General features: G+C 43.1%; 1 protein-coding gene across 1 annotated transcript in view; it reads left to right on the forward strand.

Moving 5' to 3' along the window:
• LOC147880346 (uncharacterized) overlaps window positions 1-25,618 on the forward strand; it is a 53,030-nt gene that overhangs the window by 1,083 nt on the left and 26,329 nt on the right. The window contains exons 4-8 of the mRNA XM_087370926.1: window positions 162-256; window positions 357-460; window positions 1,083-1,211; window positions 1,393-2,731; window positions 7,421-7,752. Coding sequence (XP_087227052.1) covers window positions 162-256; window positions 357-460; window positions 1,083-1,211; window positions 1,393-2,731; window positions 7,421-7,752 — 1,999 coding nt within the window. The remainder of the gene's footprint in view (window positions 1-161; window positions 257-356; window positions 461-1,082; window positions 1,212-1,392; window positions 2,732-7,420; window positions 7,753-25,618) is intronic.

The raw sequence follows: 25,618 nt of genomic DNA on the forward strand, positions 1-25,618 counted from the left end.
GGATGCCTGGCACGTGGATGTTTTTCATGTGTACCAGCCAATTTATTACATATAGGTGTGGGTAGCAAAGATATTCTAAATTTGTTTTTGTGGAGTGTGATCTTTCAATAAGAATTAGGGGACCTTACGTCCAATACTCTGGTTGTTTACCAAACTTGCAGCGGAGTTTTTTACGGATCGAACAGATGTGCAATGCCTCCATCGCTGGCAGAAAGTTCTTAATCCTGACCTTGTGAAAGGACCATGGACAAAAGAGGTGGTCCTTCATCCCTTTTTCCAACCACATACATTATCCTAGATAGTACTGTTTCACAATTCCAGTTGCTGATAACATAGTTGGCACCATACTTAACCAGGAAGATGAAAAAATAGCGGAGCTTGTGAGCCAGTTTGGAGCGAAGAAATGGTCAGTCATTGCGCAGTCCTTGCCAGGGCGAATTGGGAAGCAATGCAGAGAAAGGTTTATCCCTGCTGAGCTGTATGATGTTCTTTTTTCAATTTTATATTTGGTGCTTCTATTCAGAAGCAAGAACGGTGTTGCTTGGATGACTTGTTCTTCTGCTCCTCTTATGTAAGTTACAAATGTAGAAAGCAAAGACTGGGATCACAATTGGAATAATCAGCCTGTTAGCCAAACTAGTAATGGGGATGTAGACAAACGAAACACTTGGATAGCCCTGAAGACATTCTGCTATCAATCAACCATTTTCTTAAAAAAAAAGGTGTCCTAAAATCAATTGTTGAACTGGTTGAGACTAGTACGTTGTGTACTTGATACGTCTTTTGCCCATGCTAGGGCTTCACTCATATGCTTAAGTCATGAACGATTCATCCAATTAGTTCTGTTTTGGTTCTCCTGTGCTCCTTGTAAAGAAAAGGTTGGTACCTTCAAGATGCATGCTCACAAATGCCATTTGATCTTTGTCCCCATAAGCCTTGCTTCACTTTTTTCTGGAGTAGACATGCCCATTGTTAAGCATGTGGATTGGTCTTTATCGGGCTAATCATTACTTGAATGAAAAATCTAAGGTTGCAACCGTTTGAATAATTCTGTGATTGTTAATGATCGCTACTGCTAATAGATGGCATAACCATCTCAATCCAAACATTAAAAAGGAGGCGTGGACTCAACAAGAGGAGTTGGCACTTATCCAAGCTCATCAAATATATGGAAACAAGTGGGCAGAGATTGCAAAATTCTTACCTGGAAGGTGACATTTTTATACTGCTCTTAAAATTTTGAATCTAACTAGTGGTTCTATCTTCGTGATTTGCTGACCTTTTTCATATCTCGTAGATATTCTACAGCCATTAAATGTGTGGATAAGACCAATGCAGACTCTGGAATGTATGCAATCGGGTCTGACAGTTTTGCATGATTATTTATCTTAGGACGGACAACGCTATCAAAAACCACTGGAACAGCTCTATCAAGAAAAAACTTGACTCCATTATCACAGGAAGTTTGGAGCTTGCGAACAACCACAATTTCGCGTTTGCAGAAGGAACATCATGCCTGCAAATGCAGCAATCTTCAGATGCAAACAACCACAATTTTAATTTTGCTGAAGGAACACCGTGTTTGCAGATGCAGCAATCTTCAGATGCGATGGATTTGGATATGAGTGAAACATCATTGAACAAGCCAGAATACGATCTTAGAGTGTCAAGTACATTGTCACAAGAAGCTGAGCCTGACCTACCTATGTGCGATACCGACTGTCTTCAGCTGATTGACATTCCTATGATGCAGGATTCAGAAGAAGGGCAGTCTGGCTTCTTATCAGATCCAGCTAAAGGAGAACTGGAAACTGACAGTACACGTGAAGAACTCGGTGGTTTATCAAGGGCTGTTCTGCCTCAGCAGTCATCAGGAGAAGGTGGGATCAGTGAAGCAGTAGTGTCAATGCAGTTAAATCAGGACAAGCCAGATTCTGAAATGACTAGTATAGAAACAGATTCTCTTTTCTACGAGCCTCCTAAGTTTCCAACATTGGATTTACCCTTTGCCAACTATGATTTGACGAGCTCTGGCTATGTTCAACAAGTCTACAGCCCTCTTGGTGTACGTCAGATGTTTATGTCTGCAGCGGGCTGTTTTACTCCACCAAATTGTTCGTGGGATTCACCTTCTATAGAGGCTAGCCCCCAGGCAGTGCTCAGAATTGCAGCAAGAAGCTTTGGTGGTACTCCTTCAATACTGCGAAAGCGACAGCGTGATGTTATCACACCTGTACAGCAAGTTTCACAGGTTGAAAGAGAGGAAACAGGAGCTTTGTATAGGGATATAAAAGCTGACACTCCCAATTATACAAGTGTGCTTATGTCTCACCAGGGTGAGCTCCTAGGAACACCAGCTACGATGATAGGTGCTTTTAATAACAATGAAGAGGCTCCTGGAATCTGTGCTGGTACAAAATCATCGGGAGGAAGATCATTGCTTGTTTCACCACCTTATTGCTTGAAGACTAAAGCTTCACTGTTTCCTAAGTCTAGTGATCCTGGTGCTGCTTATCCAAATTATTTGCAAAGACAAGGGGTTCGAGTTAAGGTGCAAGGTGGTAATGATGATCATAATAGAGCTGAACCTGACAAGGAAGAAATAATCAGAGACAGCATGCATTTGACGGACACAAGGCAAGAGGAAAGCCAAGTTAGAGTTAAACCACATGAGAACAACCCAGATTTTGAGAATCTTAACAAATCAGGGCAGGAGCGTAAAGCCAATAAGGTATTCTCAAAGACTGTTCATTTTAACTTTCGTACATAGAGTTAATTGTATTGTCATAGGAATTCGTGATGGATCATTTATATGCATGCTGAGGGATTTTTCACTGGAAGAGGGTAAGCTGCAGTTCACATTTCAAGTTTTATTGAATAGCGTATTCATTGTGAAGAAATGTACCATGTAAAAATATGTTTCAGAGTTCTCACTACATTTTTATGTCTTATATCTAGACTACCTAGCATGGCCCTGCGCATGTGCATGCGATGAGAGAGAGAGAGAGAGAGAGAGAGAGAGAGAGAGAGAGAGAGAGAGAGAGAGAACTTTTGTATGTCATGCTGCGGGTTTTAGGGGAATATATGCTGCAGTTCACATTCACAGATTTACCCAATACTGTATTCATTGTGAAGAAACATATCCATGTCAAAAGATGTTTCCGAGCTCTCAGCACATTGTTAGGCCTTACATCTAGAACATGGCTTTGCAAATACGCAAGAGAAGAGATTTACAATGCCTAGGCTTGGTCCATGGTTTTGCAAGAGAGGTTTTACGATGGCCAGGTCTTGGTCCATGGTTTTACAATATGGCCTTCATATTGAAGGATAAGGAAAAGAATTTTGGAGCCAAATAGATCGATACCATTGATTGATGGTGCTCTAAAGCTATTTAAGAACAGCTGATTTTATTCGAGGGCCAAATGGGTTGATACCATCAATTGATCTCACGCTAGAGAGAGAGAGAGAGAGAGAGAGAGAGAGAGAGAGAGAGAGAGAGAGGCAATACCATCAATTGATGTTGATGTGATGCTAATGAAGCTCTAAAGTCCTTTAAGTGCAGCTGATTTGATTTGAGGCAAGACTGGACTTAACATGCATCTTGTCTTCACATCTAGTTGTAGCTTTGTAGATGAGGTACCATGGGCTACTTTATGATTAGCCTTTATCAGAAGGAAAAGCAACGAGGCCTTAGGGTAAAGTGGGATCACAAGAGACAATGTGGAGATGGCAATTATACAGCTAGAAAATGGAAAAGCCCAAAGCCTTCACCGTTTGTTAGATGTAATATAATGCTTCAGAGATCAATTTGGCCAAAATCACAGAATTATTGGAAGGAATAACCAGCCTTACCAAAAGAATCACAAGACCATCTTGGTCATGAGTTCAATAGCAAAATGGCTTAATGCCACTTCAAAGTTTGCAAAGGATAAGGTCAGAATTTTGCTTTCTATGCGTTTTTCTTTTTTACTCCCAAGTAGTCTAACTTAGACTACTACTAGTATGTGTAAACAATGTATTCAAAGGAGGACAAGGTCAAAGGAATGCCTTTAGTGTTGTTTTATGGATTTGGTGATGGTCTTTGATAGTGTCTACATGCAAATATTTGGAAATACAGAAGAAGACTATACATTGATAATTGACATTTAGGTTGATACACTTGATGTAAATTCGGCAAGCCTTGTAACAGGGGACTAGGGACATGGAAGAGAGCAGCATCTATGGACTAGTGTCATTGCATGGTGTTGAGGCACATGTTTTGGCTTGAAATTCAGACCTAACTAGGACATTCAAATTTCAATATGTGGTTTCGTTTAATTAAAGTAACTTGAGTTAGTGAGGAGAATCTAGAGTTGGAGATGGTAAGCATTTTCTCGGAGTGGTGCAATTAAACTTTGTATCATCTCTCTCTCTCTCTCTCTCTCTCTTCTCTCTCTCTCTCTCTCCCCTCTCCCCCCCCTTCTCTCTCTTTGTTACTTTTTTCAAATATTTGGAAATACAGAAGAAGACTGTACATCTACAATTGACATTTAGGTTGATACACTTGATGTAAATTGGGACATGGGAAGAGAGCAGCATCTATGGACTAGTGTCATTGCATGGTGCTGAGGCAATGCTTTGGCTTGAAATTCAGACCTAACAACGACATTCAATCTATGATTTCGTTCAATTAAAGTAACTTGAGTTAGTGAGGAGAATCTAGAGTTGGATTGGACTCTGGCCTACTTGGAGGCATTTACATTAAATTCACGAAGGTTCTCTCATTTGAGCATGTGCTCTATTTTAGGTGAGATGGTAAGCATTTTCTCGGAGTGGTGCAATTAAACTTTGTATCATCTCTCTCTCTCTCTCTCTCCCCCCCCCCTTCTCTCTCTCTGTTACTTTTTTCAAATATTTGGAACATAGTTGCCAGATGTTTGGAAATGTTTGGAAACACTAGTCCATAGAGCAGCATCTATGGACTAGTGTCATTGCACGGTGCTGAGGCAATGCTTTGGCTTGAAATTTAGACCTAACAACGACATTCAATCTATGGTTTTGTTCAATTAAAGTAACTTGAGTTAGTGAGGAGAATCTAGAGTTGGATTCGACTCTGGCCTTCTTGGAGGCATTTACATTAAATTCATGAAGGTTCTCTCATTTGAGCATGTGCTCTATTTTAGGTGAGATGGTAAGCATTTTCTCGGAGTGGTGCAATTAAACTTTGTATCATCTCTCTCTCTCTCTCTCTCTCTATCTCTCTCCCCCCCCCTTCTCTCTCTTTGTTACTTTTTTCAAATATTTGGAACATAGTTGCCAGACGTTTGGAAACGTTTGGAAAATTTTCCAAACGTGTTTGGATTCAAAATTTTCCCTAGGTGCCTGTTTTACCAAAAATTATATGCCTACTATGTAAGTACACATTCCAGGTGCCCAAAATGCATGATTTCATGCACTAATGGCACCTAGAACACTGAGGAACATAGAGGAAAACATTTCAGCAATCTACGTTGTTCATACACTTAAGTGAGCCCGGGAAGGCGTTTTCCAACAAAGTGTGATGGCGACAGCTCCTTTGACTGTTTTGATAAAAAATAGGGCCAAAAATTGACCTTAGGGCCTTTTGCCCCAAAAACCACTGCCAAAAAAACGTGTTTTTTATTTCCAAACGTTTGGCAACGTTTCAAAAAATAAAAAACGCGTTTCATTGCAACTATGATTTGGAAATACAGAAGAAGAATATACATCTACAATTGACATTTAGGTTGATACACTTGATGTAAATTAGGCAAGCCTTGTAATAGGGGACTAGGGACATGTAATAGAGCAGCATCTATGGACTAGTGTCATTGCATGGTGCTGAGGCACATGTTTTGGCTTGAAATTCAGACCTAACTAGGACATTCAATCTGTGGTTTCGTTCAATTAAAGGAACTTGAGTTAGTGAGGAGAATCTAGAGTTGGATTTGACTTCATTAGCCTACTTGGAGGCATTTACATTGAATTCACGAAGGTTCTCTCATTTGAGCATGCACTCTATTTTAGGTGAGATGGTAAGCATTTTCTCCGAGTGGTGCAATTAAACTTTGTATCATCTCTCTCTCTCTCTCTCTCTCTCTCTCTCTCTCCCCCGTTCTCTCTCTCAGTTACTTTTTTCATTGCTTGGTGTAGAAATTTGGTTGGTGGAAATAAACATTTGCTGAATGGCAAGGCTTGCGATACGGGAATACGGACATGAAGGAGAGCAACATCTATGGACTACTGTTATTGCATGGTGCCAAGGCACATGTTTTGGCTTGAAATGCAGTACTCTTGTGTGGCTCAAGTCTTTGACTATTCTTTGTGGACAATAATAGACTAAGGAAGCACAGGTGCCTTCTATATGAGAGAGAGAGAGAGAGAGAGAAGCACAGGTGCCTTCTATATGAGAGAGAGAGAGAGAGAGAGAGATGATTGTATCAAAGTCTGCGGGAGACCCTTCAGGATCTATGGGACTGGTAATCACTATCAATTAATAGTGATCCCTTACATCCAGTGAGAAAAATACCAAACTTGTTGAGTACTTGTTGGGCTAGCTTGTGTTCGAAAACCTCTTTCAAGTAGCTTCATAGCTTTTTTGGCTTGCTGTTCTAGTACGTTTTTTAGATCTCTGCTGTCCCCATATATATCCTTCTCTTATGTCTGCATAGGCTCTACATCGTAGGAGTACATGCTGTTCATTCTCCACCTCCCCTATGTGGCAGAGTTTGCAGGTTCCTTCCTCTCTAGGGATCTGTGGTCTTGCCTGTCCACCCCTCTCTACCTCAACATCGGTGAGCTAGTTCTGATTTTGCAGATGAGATGTCTTTTAAATGTCGATATGTCTTCCCCAAGGTATTTTGCAGATGAGCTAGTTCTGATTTTGCAGATGAGATGCCTTTTAAATGTTGATATGTCTTACCTGAGGTATTTTTGTATTCCATGGCTGTCCATTGAGTTAATTTCCTGTTTATAAATCTGCATTTTTGTCCCTGGGTTTTGCCAGGGTTTTGTACCATTTTCTGCCACATGCATCTTCTGGTAAATCAGTGGCTGCTATATATAGCCCCATGTTTCCATCCATTTCATTCTTTTCCTGTGCCAGCCCATGCCGTTTGTAGCTTCCATTGCCTTGTCTGGTATCCTACTGTCCATCTTCTTAACTTTGTTGAGGTAAGCCATGAATTGACACAATGCTTCCCCCTCCAGAGGTATCATACCTGTTTCAGCCAGTCGGATTGGGTACGGTGTCTCTGCCTTAACCCTTATTGCGAGAATGCTCGTGATAAAACTCAATTGGGCCTTTTCACACCATGCACTGCTACCTAATACGAGAGAGAGAGAGAGAGAGAGAGAGAGAGAGACAGAGAGAGAGAGATTTCTTGCAACTGTTCTTACTAAATTGTCTTTTGGGGACATGCAGAATGAGTCGCTAGCAGTCCTTGCTGAACAGAAGATTAATGAACAGCAACTGTGTGCAGCTCCTGCAGAAAATGTTGGAAATGAAAGTAACATGACAAGTTCTGCAAGGCATTACAAAGTCACTGGTGCAAAAGGTTTGGGGTCTTTTCCTGGTTCATTGGAAGGCAGATCAAGGTGCTCTTTGTCTATTATAGTGCCAAGATCTTGTGAGAAAAAACGTGATATACAGGCAGTACCTCCAACGTCAGGGACCTTGACCACAACTGTGGCGCCATTCTCTAGCATCAACCAGGATTGGCTGAGTGGCATCCCAGATTTAGAGGCAATCAATTTGTATGTGCACAATCTTGCCCCGCCCCCTTTTTTTTTGCTTTTGGGATTTCTGTTTTCATGTTCATGGTTGTAAGGGTTACAGCAAAATCAAACGATTTCTGAATTAAGCTTGATTATGTCCTGTCTGTTGTAAAATCTTTCTCTATTGCAGTGGAATACCGTCTGCAGCTTAGTAACTGGCAAGCATATATGCTGTTAGCCAAGTTAGCATGCTGGTTGACATACATATACGCTGTGTTGTTAGGGCAAGCATATATGCTGTAGTTTAGAACAGTTTTTAGGGCAAGCATATCTTCTGTTAATTAAATTTTGCATGCTAGTTGACATGCTTAGTTCAGATAAATTGTCAGTTAAATTTACATAGAATTGATAAGAGTTTTTTGTGTGTCCTTAATAAATTAGTTCTTGCAAAGGTATTACTATGCAAGATAGGAAATGGAAGTTAGTAAAACAGGTCCATCCTATCCCTAATGATTAGAACATTCAAGTTCATTCGAGAAGGTCTTGAAGTGCCACAACATCAATATTAGCCTTGAAATGGGATCTCCTTTCAAAACTTTAGACGTTGCCCTTCTTTCTTGATTCTTCACAACTTTTGAATCATCATGACTATGCTCTATTATAAGCGAGGTGATGCCTTTAATCAAGAAAGGAGGACTGGGACAATGGCCATCAAGCAACATAGGTGGTAAGTTGAGTAACAATGTGGGTCTTTAGTGTTTGTCCCCAAGATAGAAAGGGCGGAGATACCTTAAGGGAGTAAGAAGCACAAACGGGCTATAGAGTGAGAAGGCGATAAAAGCCTCTCCCTCTTAAATTGATTCCTGTATGTATTAATGTAGTTTGAATCCTAAAGTACAGCTCTCTTTGCTCTCCTCCACAACTCTCTCTCTCTCTCTCTCTCTCTCTTAAAAGGACCATATTTATTTTCTTGACTCCTACTCTCTATCTTCATCTTCTCTCCTTTTATTTACGTCTCACCAACTCCTCTTCCCTCTTGCTTTTTTAGCTTTTCCTCCCGTTCTTTCTCTATTGCAGTGGAATACTGTCTGCAGCTTAGTAACTGGCAAGCATATATGCTGTTAGCCAAGTTAGCATGCTGGTTGACATACATATACGCTGTGTTGTTAGGGCAAGCATATATGCTGTAGTTTAGAACAGTTTTTAGGGCAAGCATATCTTCTGTTAATTAAATTTTGCATGCTAGTTGACATGCTTAGTTCAGATAAATTGTCAGTTAAATTTACATAGAATTGATAAGAGTTTTTTGTGTGTCCTTAATAAATTAGTTCTTGCAAAGGTATTACTATGCAAGATAGGAAATGGAAGTTAGTAAAACAGGTCCATCCTATCCCTAATGATTAGAACATTCAAGTTCATTCGAGAAGGTCTTGAAGTGCCACAACATCAATATTAGCCTTGAAATGGGATCTCCTTTCAAAACTTTAGACGTTGCCCTTCTTTCTTGATTCTTCACAACTTTTGAATCATCGTGACTATGCTCTATTATAAGCGAGGTGATGCCTTTAATCAAGAAAGGAGGACTGGGACAATGGCCATCAAGCAACATAGGTGGTAAGTTGAGTAACAATGTGGGTCTTTAGTGTTTGTCCCAAAGATAGAAAGGGCGGAGATACCTTAAGGGAGTAAGAAGCACAAACGGGCTATAGAGTGAGAAGGCGATAAAAGCCTCTCCCTCTTAAATTGATTCCTGTATGTATTAATGTAGTTTGAATCCTAAAGTACAGCTCTCTTTGCTCTCCTCCACAACTCTCTCTCTCTCTCTCTCTCTCTCTTAAAAGGACCATATTTATTTTCTTGACTCCTACTCTCTATCTTCATCTTCTCTCCTTTTATTTACGTCTCACCAACTCCTCTTCCCTCTTGCTTTTTTAGCTTTTCCTCCCGTTCTCTCTCGCCCTCCTACCTTCTTGAACCTTTCAAATGGGGAATAAGAAGTGCAAATGGGTCAAAGAGTGAGAAGACCATGCCATTCCCTCTTAAATTGATTCTTGCTTGGCCTTTTTGGGTTCAACCAGAATTCCCAAGTAGACACAATGTGTCACAAATATTCTTATGTATATCTTGAAGAATTCACCCTCTTCTTTGTATTTAGGAACAATTGATACTTTCCTAGGAGCTCCATCGCCTTAGAAAGGTAATCTTTAAGTTTCTCTTCATCATGGCTAAAACTAGAATGTCGTCAAAGAAGATGATGAAAAACATTCCCAAGTGGTTCACAAAACCCTTTGCATCAACCTACTTAAAATGGATGGAGCATTAGTCAGACTAAAAGGCATAATGAAAAATTTATAATGTCTAGTAAGAATGCAAAAAGGAGTCTGATGTTCATTTCCAAATTGTAGGCATGTGTCCATGATGGAGTCTGCCTCTAACACCCCAGTCGAGTCTGCCTCTAACTCCCCAGTCTCATATGTTGGATGCTTCCATAATTTCAGCAAAGTACTCGTTAGGAGGGGCTCTAGCCTTGCTCCTAGTACCTTATCTTTTATCATAGAAACATGTTTTAGCTTGGGGCCGTCCACTCAAATCATCGTCGACAAAAATCCTCCATCCGTGGCTGGTATCCAATATTTGGTTGACCAAATGATTGAGTGTATTCGGTCCATTGGATCTGTCTTGAAGAGACAATGGGATGGGAGAATAAGTGCTTGATATTTTGATGGTTAGTCTTGATCTTGATAGCAAAGCCATGCAAATGATGCTTGCATAATTTCAAAGCACGTACAATTGCTAATAACTCCTTTTAAGATATAATATATTTCAACTCGTCCCCTAATATATTTCAATTCGTCCCCTTGAAGCTTTGTACTCCATAAGGAATGGGATGCCCTCCTTGCATCAACACTGCTCCAATGGAGGTACCAGTCGCATCCATGCATACAACAAAGGACTCCGTGTCCAAATTCGGGAGTGTTAACACTGGTGCACTAACAAAGTTTTCTTTAGTTCTTCAAAAGCTCTTGTGAATGGGGAAGCAAGTCATGCGAAATTCTCAATGAGTATGCGATAATAATTACCTGTCTCTGGAAAGGATCTCAATTCATGTATGCTTTTGGGTATTGGCTATTCAATTATGGCCTTGGCCTTTTTGGGTTCAACCAGAATCCCTTAATAGGCACAATGTGTCGCAAAATCTTATCTCATCTTGAAGGACTCACTCTCTTCTTTGTATTTAGGAACAATTGATACTTCCTTAGAATCTCCATCACCTTAGATACTTCCTTAGGAACAACAATTGATACTTCCTTAGGAGCTCCATCACCTTTCTAAGGTGATCTTTTTAATTCCTCTTCATCACAATTGATACTTTCTTAATAGGCACATTGTGTCCCAAATTCTTATCTCAACTGGAATCCCTTAATAGGCACAATGTGTCGCAAAGTTTTATCTCATCTTGAAGAACTCACCCTCTTCTTTTTATTTAGGAACAATTGATACTTCCTTAGAATCTCCATCACCTTAGATACTTCCTTAGGAACAAGAATTGAGACTTCCCTTGGAACAATTGATACTTCCTTAGGAGCTCCATCACGTTAGAAAGGTGATCTTTAAATTCCTCTTCATCACAACTGATACTTCTTAAAGAATAATGGATACTTCCTTAGGTACAATGGATACATCCTTAAGAGCTCCATCAACTTAGGAAGGTGATCTTTAAATTCCTCTTCATCCTCGCTAAAAACTAGAATGTTAGCGAAGAAGATTATGACAAACTTTCCCTTGTGGGTCACAAAACCCTTTGCATCAGCCTGCTAAAGTGGAGGAAGCATTGGTCAAGCAAAAAGGCATAACAAGAAATTCATAGTAGTGTAGCAAGAGTGCGAAAAGCTTTCATTTCCTCTTTCCATTTGCAATTGATGATATCCATAATTTTAAAACAAATCATTAAAGACCTTACCACCCTTAAGCCCATCTAATAAATCCTTCAATCTTGGAATCGGATACTGATTCTTAATCGTAAGTTTATTCAAAGCTCAATAATTTGTACACATACAATAAGATCCATACTCTAATATAGGTGCTCCGAATGGAGCATTGCTTGGCTAAATTAGGACTTTCTTCAATAAATCATCAATCTCTTTTTCTTTACTCTACCATTTCTATCCTTTCACCATATAAGAAGCTCTACATGGAGGTAGAAGCTCTTGGCTCCAAGTCTATAATGGCATAAGCATCTTCTCTTTTCATAGGCATTTTAAACGAGTCTTCTCTGGGGATCCTCATAAGCTCTAAGAAACTTGTGTCTTTCCTGAACTTCTTTTGATATATGAACTCCTTTGAGTGGTGTATGTACACGAGATTATCATGTTATCTATCTTTTTACTTGAGTAGGACTAGTCAACGGAATAAAGTACATGTCCTGAATCTCTGTGATCCCTATGTTCTCATTCTTGTGTACAAAACAAGAAGTATGGTATAGGGATGTATAGCAAGATTGAAATCATACTGCCGTGGTTTACCTAGGATCATATGAACATCTTGTATAAAGGAGTTACTCATCTCTATACTTCGATTTAAAAAAAAACCACACACCCACACACCGATTTCTATTCTTTTCTATATGAAAAGGGATATTTTGTGCTATGGATGTTTCTTGTTCGTTATGACACATAAAGCTTCTGAGAGACATATTTTTGATAGGTTGTCACCATTCTATCACTGACTAAGTTGTATATATACATACATCATCTAGGAGTATAACTATTCTTTGTCCATTCACAAGCCCATACACCTTGAAAAGGTCATGAGGTGCAAAGGCGTTGGCTGAATGGACAGCATTCACTATTGGTTTGATATTCACGGTCCATTTCTAGGATGAGGGTGTACAAGTCTCATCCTCCTGCTTGGATGTCTTAGATTTCTCTTTGACTGAATTGGTCTTGGCAATCTTAGCTAAAAGAATAGGACATTTTATGCCATGCATGCATTGGTTTATGTTTCTTACATCCAAAACATTTTCCTTCTTTAATCCATCTTTTCTTTTCTTCATTAGTCATGGAAGAAAATGGCACCCATCCGGGGACATGATTGGTTGTTTACATTCCGTACAAGAGCCTCCTGCTTGGATGCCTTAGCTTTCCCTTTGACTGAATTTGTCTTAGCAATTTCAGCTAAAATGATAGGACATTTGATGACCTGTGTGCCTTGGCTGCCTTGGCTCATGTTTCTTACATCGAGAACTTTTGCCTTCCTTAATCCATCTTGTGAGTCATGGAAGGAAATGTCACTTATCGGGGGACATGATTGGTTTTTTACATTCTGTACAAGAGCCTTTCCCTTTCTTGAATTGTTGTATAACTGATTTGGTATATTAATTCTTTGATGTCGACCCATCATGCTTATTGAAGGTTTACGAGGTTTCAACTTTCTTTCAGCTATTTTAGGCAGTTTAGTGAGGTCTCTCAGAGTAGCCGGGTTGAACATTTCAATCTCATACCTCACATTTGGTTGTAGGCTTGGGGGGGTCACTCACTAATATATGTGACTATCACGTGAGTTCAACGGTAGTGTATTTAATTTTATTTTCTCACATTTTCACTTACATAAGCGTGCTGTAAAAAGGATATGTAAATTTACAGATTGATTAGGATTAATGAAAAATCCTCTTCTATTTTCTTGACTATTTCCTAGTAACTCAAGGAGAGTTACCGAAAACTAGGTTGCAAATTCGGCAATACTCACTCTCATATTGCTTGATCCCTTTCTCGATAGAAGATCAAGGTCTCTTCATGCCTTGGTGGCATGAAATTGGTTTTCAGCTATTCCACAAACTTAGCCCATTCAAGGATAGGCTCATCTCTTGTTTGTGACAATGACCACCACATTAGAGCATCCTTTTGTAAATGCAATGAAGCAAGAGCAAGCTTCTCTTGATCGGTTTTGTCTTGATGGACAAAGTAAAGCTCGAAATGACGGATCGAATTAAGGATTTATCAGCCTGCCTTGCTCCATCATATGTAGGGAACTCATTTCTCTCGTGGTTGAAACTTGATTCTTTTTGGAGTATTAAGCTCTTTCTTCCCAAAATTGAGAACCCTCTTTGTTAGTGGTCCAAATGGGAGAGAGGCCTTGCATCCACTGTTGGATCTTGGAAAGCTTATAGGAAGCTTCCAGAGAATCGGAGGGTTTTATCTGTTGGTCATCTCAGAGGGAGTGTAGGGAGGATTCAACAGATTGATGCTGCCATTCCAGTGGAGTGGATGGATACAAATGATATGCCCCTTACAGACTACACTTGGCTTGGTGCTTTCACTGGGACGGGTACTCCTATTTAGGTTATTGCTTTGTGGGATGCACATGAGGATGCCTTGGTTTTTGATGTTCAGTTTGGAGGGAGGCTACATATGTCTTTTGATGATATGCTGCAGGGGTTCCCTTCCAGCCGGTCAGGGTGGCAGGTTTCATAGTGGTACCTATATCTTGACTCTTTTCTTCTTGCTCTGGGTTCATGGACTTTGTGGGATGCACATGAGGATGCCTTGGTTTTTGATGTTCAGTTTGGAGGGAGGCTACATATGTCTTCTGATGATAAGCTGCAGGGGGTTCCCTTCCAGCCGGTCAGGGTGGCAGGTTTCATAGTGGTACCTATATCTTGACTCTTTTCTTCTTGCTCTGGGTTCATGGACTTTGTCTCTATGGAGGTGTCCCTATCAGATGTTTGCAGTGGGACCATGGAAGTGGATTGATGAAGGGCACTGAGAGAAGAGCATCCCCTTCATGGACTTTGTCTCTATGGAGGTGTCCCTATCAGATGTTTGCAGTGGGACCATGGAAGTGGATTGATGAAGGGCACTGAGAGAAGAGCATCCCCTTCATGGACTTTGTCTCTATGGAGGTGTCCCTATCAGATGTTTGCAGTGGGACCCTGGAAGTGGATTGATGAAGGGCACTGAGAGAAGAGCATTCCCTTCTTTCGTTACATGGTTAGAGATGTCAGGAGATTTCAGCTTAGTTGTAGAGGTTGGAGGCCCTCTAGATCTCCTCAGTGGGACAACTTTCACATTTTTGCAGATGTGCAGAAAACTTTTGGAGGAGAGACTCTGGAAATCCCTAAAATCACTTTCTTTTGACTTTCTATTCATGGAGGGATTGCAGTGAACTTGTGGAGGTCCGAGTTCGGGGCTAACCCTACATGGCCTCATTGCCATCATTCTGCCATCCCCTTCTTTTGTTACATGGTTAGAAATGCCAGGGGATTTCAGCTTAGTTGTAGAGGTTGGAGGCCCTCTAAATCTCCTCAGTAAGACGACTTTCACATTTCTGCAGATGTGCGAAAAACTTGTGGAGGTCCGAGTTCAGGGCTAACCCTACATGGCATCGTTGCCATCATTCTGCCATCCCCTTCTTTTGTTACATGGTTAGAAATGCTAGGAGATTTCAGCTTAGTTGTAGAGGTTGGAGGCCCTCTAAATCTCCTCAGTAAGACAACTTTCACATTTCTGCAGATATGCAGAAAACTTTTGGAGGAGACTATGGAAATCTGTAAAATCACTCTCTTCTTTTGGCTTTCTATTCATGGAGGGATTGTGGTGAACCTGTGGAGGTCCGAGTTCGGGGCTAACCCTACATGGCCTCGTTGCCATTCTGCGATTGAGACAATTCAGCATTGTCTTTGGGGGTGCAGAGGATGAGGATGATCTGGAAGGGTGTTGCGAGGATATTATGTATTTTCCATACTTCACCGTTCTTCATGACCTGGGGTTCATCGTTGCCATTCTGCGATTGAAACAATTCAGCATTGTCTTTGGGGGTGTGGACAAGCAAGGACGATCTCGAAGGGTGTTGCGAGGATATCCCACAAGAATCAGTGCAAGGTATGTTGCCCTATTCCCTTGGTGCAACTCCGTCTGTTATGCAAGGCATAGGAACGAGTAATCACGAGGACACAGATCCATACATGCATGTGAACACTCGTAGATGAGAAAGGAGAAATGCGTCAGACAATGAGTTTGCTTTCGGTTCTCATTCTTCCTTCCCTCCCATCCCTCTCATATCTTCCGCTGCCATCTTTCCTCCAGTGGCTTCTCATCCTCCGTCTTCTCCCATGCCATTGGGCTCCTATAGTTTATTTCCCTCTATCTCTCCCGCTGCCCCTTTTTCCCCTCTCATGTCGTATCCCGCCTCTCATGTTTATCCCTCCCCCTCAGGGCCTTCTCCGAATCCTTTTGTTCCTCCGGTGGTGCCGCCTCTCCCTCCTTCTCACTCCGGTCCTGTTCTGAGTCCTCTCATGCATCCACCGGTTGCGTCTCCCTTTATCATTCCCTTTCTTCCTCTCACCCTGTCTCTGCAACAGCCAAACATGCTTTTACTGATATGACTCGTTTTAACGGGTCTAATTATACCACTTGGTCAAATCTCATGCGCCATGTGCTTGATTCTCAAGACCTATGGGAACTCGTTCAAGGTACTGAACCGCAACCTGATCCTCATGTTTATCCTTATCAGATAGTTCGCTCGTGGCGACATCGTAATGCCACTGCCATTGTCGAAATCATGCAAGGTCTTTTGCCTGAATTTCATTCTCAATAACAGCATTTTGACCTTGCCTCTGAGCGATGGGCACATCTCACGGACGGCTATGCGGCCCGAGATCGTACTCGTCGCATCAATCTTGACCACGATCTCCAGCAATTCCAGATCACTGCTGACGATGATCTCAAGGTCAAACTGGCAGACTACCGGCGGTTAATTGCTGAATTTGCCACAACTGGTCCTCCCAAATCCGAGGATGACCAAGTTACTTTCTTTTTGAACAAACTCCCGCCCAAGTATTTTAGTTTTATGCAGTAAATCATTTGTCAACCCTCCCTTCCTACTTTTTATGAGTTTGAATGTCAACTTTTGCGTTATGCTCATCTCTACTCTCAGGTCCACCAAAAACATAGTGTTCCTGCTTTAGAGGGGGCTCTTCTCTCCGGGATTCAAAAAGATCAACTCAGCTCCGGGAAGCCCTCTCCCACTCTGGCATTAAACCCGCCTGGCACAACTTTCCAAAAAAGAACCGGTTTTGTCAGCATTGCCAGAAAGTTGGGCGTGTTGATGACGAATGTTGCTCCAAAGCCAAAGGCATTCTCCCACAGCCTCCCACCACGACTCCTCTGCCACCTCGTTGGCGCCCTAGGAGTGGTCCTACTCCACCTAACGCTGGCCCTTGGAGACCACAGGGCCATGTCACTAATCATTTCACCCCATCCCCTCCCTTCATCACTCCCGAAGGCCTGTCTGACTGGTCCACTGGAGATTCTCTAGACTTCACTCCTCAAGCCTTGATCCATATCACCGAGCTTGACTCCTCCCCATCCATATCTGGATCAGCTTTTCATACTCTTCCATGTGGCCCTAAAGCCCCTTGGATTGTGGATAGTGGAGCCACTCATCATATGACCCCTCATAGTGATCTCTTCATTTCTCGCCAAGGAGTCCGTTGTGGCAATAACTTTGTCGCTCCTATTCGTGGCGTTGGTTCAATCACATTCGATACCGACAAAGGCCCCAATCTTGCTCAGTTAGATCAAGTGTTTTATGTCCCCCAATTAGGGGTCAATCTTCTTTCCGTCCATCAACTTTGCTTCTTGGCCGCGCGGTGCTATTTACAAAGATGCATGTCAAAATCATAGATGAGACATCGGGACTCCTTTTAGCTCGGGGCGAAGCCCAACCTCATGGTCTGTACCTCATGACACAATTTCTTGAGACTCCCTCCAATACCGGCTCTGAGTTTCATCGGCTTCATGGTCTTGCTACCCTGAAAGATCCAACTGACATAGAACGATTGTGGCATTATCGTCTGGGACATTTGTCCTATGACTCTTTATATGAAATGTCTCGGGATCATTTGGTTGATGGCCTACCTTAATTATCGCGAGTCAAAGATATTTGCCCTCATAGTGATCTCTTCATTTCTCGCCAAGGAGTCCGTTTCTTGAGACTCCCTCCAATACCGGCTCTGAGTTTCATCGGCTTCATGGTCTTGCTACCCTGAAAGATCCAACTGACATAGAACGATTGTGGCATTATCGTCTGGGACATTTGTCCTATGACTCTTTATATGAAATGTCTCGGGATCATTTGGTTGATGGCCTACCTCAATTATCGCGAGTCAAAGATATTTGCCCTCATAGTGATCTCTTCATCTCTCGCCAAGGAGTCCGTTGTGGCAATAACTCTGTCGCTCCTATTCGTGGCGTTGGTTCAATCACATTCGATACCGACAAAGGCCCCAATCTTGCTCAGTTAGATCAAGTATTTTATGTCCCCCAATTAGGGGTCAATCTTCTTTCCGTCCATCAACTTTGCTTCTTGGCCGCGCGGTGCTATTTACAAAGGCCCCAATCTTGCTCAGTTAGATCAAGTATTTTATGTCCCCCAATTAGGGGTCAATCTTCTTTCCGTCCATCAACTTTGCTTCTTGGCCGCGCGGTGCTATTTACAAAGATGCATGTCGAAATCATAGATGAGACATCGGGACTCCTTTTAGCTCGGGGCGAAGCCCAACCTCATGGTCTGTACCTCATGACACAATTTCTTGAGACACCCTCCAATACCGGCTCTGAGTTTCATCGGCTTCATGGTCTTGCTACCCTGAAAGATCCAACTGACATAGAACGATTGTGGCATTATCGTCTGGGACATTTGTCCTATGACTCTTTATATGAAATGTCTCGGGATCATTTGGTTGATGGCCTACCTCAATTATCGCGAGCCAAAGATATTTGCCGTCCATGCCAATTAGGCAAACAAAGCCGAACTCCTTTTACTTCTCATTCCACTTCTCAAGCCAGTGAGATATTGCGTCTAATCCACCTCGATATTAGTGGCAAATCTCCTGCTCCTTCATTAAATGGCTCACAATACTTCTTAATTGTGGATGATTACTCTCGATATCAGTGGGTGTTCTTCATGAAAGAGAAATCTCACTTTTTCCTTCTTTGCTACTTGGGCTCGATTGGTCATGAATCAAACGGGGAAGCCTATTGGGATTGCTTGTAGTGATAATGGTGGTGAATTCATTTCCCATGAATTCACTCACTTCCTTCACGAGCATGGTATCCAACGCCATCTTACATCTCCCAATTCGCCCTCCCAAAATGCTTGTGTCGAAAGGAGATAGCGCACAGTCATGAACATGGCACGCTCCATGCTTTCGCAGCCGAGTTGCCCGAACCTCTCTGGTCGGAAGCCGTGAACACTTCTGTCTATCTCCTTAATCGTTGCCCTACTGAGCCCATCCCGAACATGACGCCTTTTGAGGCTTTCTATGGCTATCGACCCTCTATTTCTCATATCCGCATCTTTGGATGCCGCGCGTACACTCATACTCCCAATGATACTCGCGGTAAACTAGAACCTCGTGCTGAACTTCTACTTCTCGTTGGCTACTCAGCGGAAGCCAAAGCTTATCGCTTATTTGATCCTCGCACAAACAAAGTTTTGGTTCGCCGTGATGTGGTCTTCAATGAAAGAGATGTTGTAAAAAATTCCTCTATTCTCCTTGCTGATGACGCACCTACTCTCGTTCCCCACGAAACTTCTCTCTCTCCCCCCGAAACTTCTTTCTCTCCACCCATTGCTTCTCCCGTTCCTCGATCCTCTTCTCACGACCCGCTGCCACGGTAGTATCAACAAACTATGAAGGATTCCGGGATTGTTCCCTTAGAACTTTCTCCTCCCGATCCTCGACGCTCTACCCGGATAGCTTCTTCCACTACCACTGCCACCATTTTTACCACAGCCTATATCGTACATTCTGAACCTGCCACTTGGCAGGAGGCAGTTCAACATCCTGAGTGGTATCGTGCCATGGAACAGGAGCTTGAGAGCATTGATCGCAATGAGACCTGGATTTTGGTCGATCGACCCAGTCACAAAAAGGTCATAGGAACAAAGTGGATCTTCCGAACAAAACTCAAAGCAGATGGAACACCGGACAAGTACAAAGCTTGCTTAGTAGTGCAAGGATTTCGCCAAAAACATGGTATCGATTATGAGGAAACCTTTGCACCTACTGCTCGATTGACATCCTTTCTTCTCCTCGCCCTAGTCGCTCATCACAGCTGGTCTATCTATCAGATGGCTACCTCGATGAGGAAGTCTATGTGGCTCCCCCACCAGGTTTTTCTCCTCCTGGCCATGAAAATAAGGTATTCCGTCTCCACAAAGCTCTTTATGGGCTTAAACAAGCACCTCGGTCCTGGTTCCACCGAATAGACACCTTTCTCAAAACTAATGGGTTTCATTCCACTCCTTTTGATCCGAATTTATATATACATCAATCTTAAGAGGGGGTCTGCTTTATCTTACTTTACGTGGATGATCTTTTGCTTTGGGCTCTACCACCACCACACTTCAATTCATTAAAACACAACTCAGCACCACATTCGAGATGACCGATCTCGGTCTTCTCTCCTATTTCTTGGGCATGGAAGTTATCCAGCATTCTGGTGGTATCTTTGTTTCTCAACAGAAATATGCTCTTCAACTCCTTGATCAGATCATCCCCCACGAGCCTAAGCCAGCTGCCACTCCCTTGGATCCCACAGTCAAGCTCTCAAAGGACTTGGAGTCTCCTCCCTTTGATGAACATCTCTATCGTCAGGTTGTTGGCAAGCTGCTCTGGCTCATTCACACTCGTCCGGATCTTTCTTACTCAGTTTCTATTCTCAGTGAGTACTTTAATGAACCCAAGCTCACTCATTGGCATGCATGTATTCGTACCCTGCAGTTCATACGTGGTACTTACTCTTATGGTTTACATTTCAGACTAGGATTAACACTACAGGGATACATTGATTTCGACTGGGCTGGCGACTCGGACAATCGCCGTTCTCATGGCGGCTACATTTTCTCATTCGGCTCGGCACCTGTTTCTTGGTCCAGCCGTAAACAAGAAACTGTTGCTGGATCTTCTACTGAGGCTGAATACCGGGCCTTGTATGATTGTACCACAGAGGCCATATATCTCCGGCAGTTTCTGGCAGAGCTCCACTTTCCTTGTACTGAACCAACGGTCCTCTACGTCGACAACAAAAGTAACATCGCTCTCGCCGGCAATCCCATTTTCTCCAACCGCACCAAACATGTTGGCGTACACTTTCATTTTACTCGCGAGCAAGTGGAATTGGGTACTATTCGATTGATATATGTTCCAGTTGCCGATAATCATGGTGACATTCTTACCAAGCCGGTTAACCGACCTATTCTTTAGCATCTTAGCCCACGGCTTGGGATTGGTGTACGGCCTCCTTCTCCTTAGTAGTATTTGTATCCTAGTGCTTAAGGAAGTGAACAAATTCCCTGTAGTATTTGTATCCTAGTGCTTAAGGAAGTGAACAAATTCCCTGCGAGGGCACTCCTTAAGCACCTCTCTTTTTGTACTCTATGATTGTACCATCACTATTGGGCATTTAGCGAAGATGAAAACCCACTTTGTAGGCATCTCCATCTAAATGAAAACCCTCTTATAAAAAAAAAAAAAGGCTGATGAAGAAGATAGATCACCCTTGGAACCATTTTTTGATTACCCCTGGAACCATTCTACCTTGGACATTGAGAGGGGGTGTTAAGACAGGCAATCTCCAAACGCAGAGGCTAGGGCCAAACAAATGGCCAGAAAGGCCAAAACTGGCAAATCTCCAAACATAGAGGTCAAGGCCAAACAAATGGCCAGAAAGGCCATAACTGGCCGACCAGATCTGGCCGACCAGAACTGGCCGACCTGGCCGACCAGAACTGGCCAACTAGATGGGTCAGGCCTATAAAAGGCAGTAGCCGCCTGGCTACTAACTCGCCTTTTTTGGAACAGGTTGCTGCACATCTGCGCTCCAGCATTTCTGTCGCCTCTGCCTCCTCTGCCTCCACTCCTGCATCCTCTCCAGCATCCTTTGTATCCTCTCTAGCATCATCTGCTTCCGCTCCAGCATCTCTGCCTCCTCTGCTTCAGCTCCAGCATCTCTGCCTCCTCTGTCTGCGCTTCAGCATCCTCTCCTGCTGCGCATCCTCTCCTGCTGCTGCTCCAGATCAGCAGCGACTTATTTCTCTACTGCTGCTGTATTATTTCCTCCAGTTCTGCAGCAAGCCTTTGCTCTTCTGGCAATAGTTTTCTGACCCGGATCTGCTTCAGCTCCAGCATCTCTGCCTTCTCTGTCTCCGCTTCATCATCCTCTCCTGCTGCCGCTCCAGATCAGCATCGACTTATTTCTCTACTGCTGCTGTATTATTTCCTCCAGTTTTGCAGCAAACCTTTGCTCTTCTGGCAATAGTTTTCTGACCCAGATCTGGTTCAGATCCAGCTAGTGGAGCTAGTGCAGAGCCCACTTCAGTTGGCTGTTCTGGAGGACTGCTGTTTGCTCCCTCCACAGTTTCTTTCTCAGATATCTCTTATCTTGTATTGAGTTCCTTTGGTGATATATATTTCTTCTTCAGCTATCGTTAGTCTTCAGTGTTGTTTTATTTGTCTCCAAGTACTTTCTTTATACTCTCTTGGGCAGTTCCGGGTCTCTTCACATAGACTTCGCATCGAGAGCGGCAGAGCAGAGCAACTACCAAGGGAGCGGCGCATATGCACACTATGTGACATACAGGAGGTTGAGACAGAGGAGCATTTCATCTTCAGGTGTCCTCTGTACTATGAGATCCGAGGACGTTTCCACTGCCTCTTCAGAGATAGGTATGGGATTTTAGCCCATTTCCTCTCCTATCCAGACCAACGGTGTTTGGCAGGTTTCATTCATGAGGCACTTAGACACCGCGAGAGGATACTTCGAGCACGGAGACATGAGCAGACTTCTTCCTCGGTTGATTCCTCTTAGAGCTCTATCATGGAGTTCTTTTAGCTAGATCACATGGACCCCAACGAGATGAGGCCTTGACATGACAGTGACCCGGAGCCTGTGACCCGACAGCTTAGATAGAGGGTCGACACACAGATCACACTTGGAGACATCCCCTCCTTGTTTAGAGTCGGAGCCCGACCGACAGGGGTCACACTAGCCCTGGTTAGATGCAGAGATACGACCATGAGTTTGGCAGGTTTCATTCATGAGGCACTTAGACACTGCGAGAGAATACTTCGAGCACGGAGACATGAGCAGACTTCTTCCTCGGTTGATCCCTCTTAGAGCTCTATCACGGAGTTCTTTCAGCTAGATCACATGGATCCCAACGAGACGAGGCCTTGACATGACAGTGACTCGGAGCCCGTGACCCGACAGCTTAGACAGAGGGTCGAGACACAGATCACACTTGGAGACATCCCCTCCTTGTTTAGAGTCAGAGCCCGACCGACAGGGGTCACACTAGCCCTGGTTAGACGCAGAGCTACGACCACGAGATGTGCCAGGACTGCACCTCTGAGTGGCCGACAACACTCTATTGCCGACTTCATGCCTCCACTGCCTCATCCATCCTGATATCTTGCTGTTGCCTCTCAGAGCTTTATCACGGAGTTCTTTCAGCTAGATCACATGGACCCCAATGAGACGAGGCCTTGACATGACAATGACCCGGAGCCTGTGATCTGACAGCTTAGACAGAGGGTCGACACATAGATCACACTTAGAGACATCCCCTCCTTGTTTAGAGTCGTAGCCCGACCGACAGGGGTCACACTAGCCCTGGTTAGATGCAGAGCTACGACCACGAGACGTGCCAGGACTCCACTGCCTCATCCATCCTGATATCTTGCTGTTGCCTCTCAGAGCTTTATCACGGAGTTCTTTCAGCTAGATCACATGGACCCCAATGAGACGAGGCCTTGACATGACAATGACCCGGAGCCCGTGATCTGACAGCTTAGACAGAGGGTCGACACACAGATCACACTTGGAGACATCCCCTCCTTGTTTAGAGTCGGAGCCCGACCGACAGGGGTCACACTAGCCCTGGTTAGACGCAGAGCTACGACCACGAGACGTGCCAGGACTCCACTGCCTCATCCATCCTGATATCTTGCTGTTGCCTCTCAGAGCTCTATCACGGAGTTCTTTCAGCTAGATCACATGGACCCCAACGAGACGAGGCCTTGACATGACAGTGACCCGGAGCCCGTGACCCGACAGCTTAGACAGAGGGTCGACACACAGATCACACTTGGAGACATCCCCTCCTTGTTTAGAGTCGGAGCCCGACCGACAGGGGTCACACTAGCCTTGGTTAGACGTAGAGCTACGACCACGAGACGTGCCAGGACTGCACCTCTGAGTGGCTGACAACACTCTATTGCCAACTTCATGCCTCCACTGCCTCATCCATCCTGATATCTTGCTGTTGCTGGGATGATGATGATATTGATGATGATGCTGAGATTGATATATAGTCGACCATCGACATGACTATGTTGTACTTAGGACTTAGTACTGCCATTTTGCATTTTTGCATTTTTTGCATTGGTATGGACGCTCGTTTAGTAGCTCCACTACCACAGCTCGTTGTATCAGGATTTTCACAGTCTCATAGACCCATCGGTCTTCTGAAGACTTTAATAAACTTTCTTTCTTTCTTTCTTTCTCATGTTTCAGAGCTGCTTATTCTTCGGTAGCCACATCATGGGAGATTTTGGCTAGTATTGCAATATTTGGAGAGCCAGATGTACAGAGGTATTTGATGGTCCCAGGTTCACCCCTCTTAAACATTGGCCAGTATTTGAACTGATACTATACATACCTTGATGGCCATTTGGGCGAGTAGGAACATTTCTTCAGAGTTTGGAGGGGCTCTCCTTTCTTCTTTGATTCTGTCTCAGGGTTGACATGGCATTTTCAGCCTCATCCCTGGTTATTTGCTAGCTCATTTGGAGATTTGATTTCTCTCATGTTTTTTTGACATGATGTACTTTAGCATTGAGCTTGCTTTGCGGTTTTCTTTCATACTTAATAGAAGTAATTTTTTGCAAAATAAAAAAAAGAACCCTCTTTGTTCCTAGCTTTGTCATTATAGATTACTCCAACATTTCACGAAGCTAAGAAACCTACTTGTCAATGGGATACTCTTTCACTCTTCTCTTTGCCTTTGTATTATAATAATGTGCATGAAATTTTGGGCTCAATGTGTAAATGCATTGCCTTGCTCTTGCTACTCTTATTTCCAAAAGAGAACTCTCTATCATGAGGTTCTTGTTGGAGAGAGGAGGGTAACTCTATTCGTGAATCATCCTAGTCAAGGAGTGGAGAAGTTTCACCTAATGGATCCTCTTCAGAAGGAGGTCATGGAGTTCTTTCCCTCTCTCCTTGAGGGAATGGAGGAAATGGGATAACCTCATTATTATGCATCCCTTTCCCTTCCAGTCTTCATTTCTACTAATAAGGACTTGGTGTAATATGAAAATAGAGGTTTACTTTACAGCAAAAGTCAAATGTTGTAGAGTTAATAGTTCTTATCCGTCTTCTGCTTGATTTATGTCAAGAAAACAAGCTGAAATAAGTTCTTTTCCCTCGTCTTTTGTTGTAAACTTGTGCATGAATTTGCATAGGTTTAGTGAATCGGAGGTTGGGATACTATTATAGGGGGTACATGATGGATAGACCACCCCAAGCTTAAAAAGTTTGTTCCTATTCCACTTTTTATCATGGAGAACAGGGGGGGTGGGACAGAGATCCATTTCACAAAAAATGTGATGATCTAAGGGTGCATTCACACGGGCTATCAGGACACCTTGTTCATCGTCGATTTCTGTTGTGATTGGGGATATCATATTTTCGCCCTTTTCCTCTGTGGCGTCATGCAGGTCCTCTCCACACGCACTTCTTGCGCTTCCTTCCGTATACCTTTGTTGCTCTCCATTCGCCCCTTCTTCTTAGTGTCTTCTCTCTTTTTGCTTTGCTTGGAAAGTTCTCTTATACCAAGTGAA

Source organism: Dipteris shenzhenensis, chromosome 32 (assembly GCF_047967505.1).
Source record: "Dipteris shenzhenensis isolate YYH24624 ecotype China chromosome 32, Dip_SZ_1.0, whole genome shotgun sequence".
In the NCBI taxonomy this organism is placed as follows: domain Eukaryota; kingdom Viridiplantae; phylum Streptophyta; class Polypodiopsida; order Gleicheniales; family Dipteridaceae; genus Dipteris; species Dipteris shenzhenensis.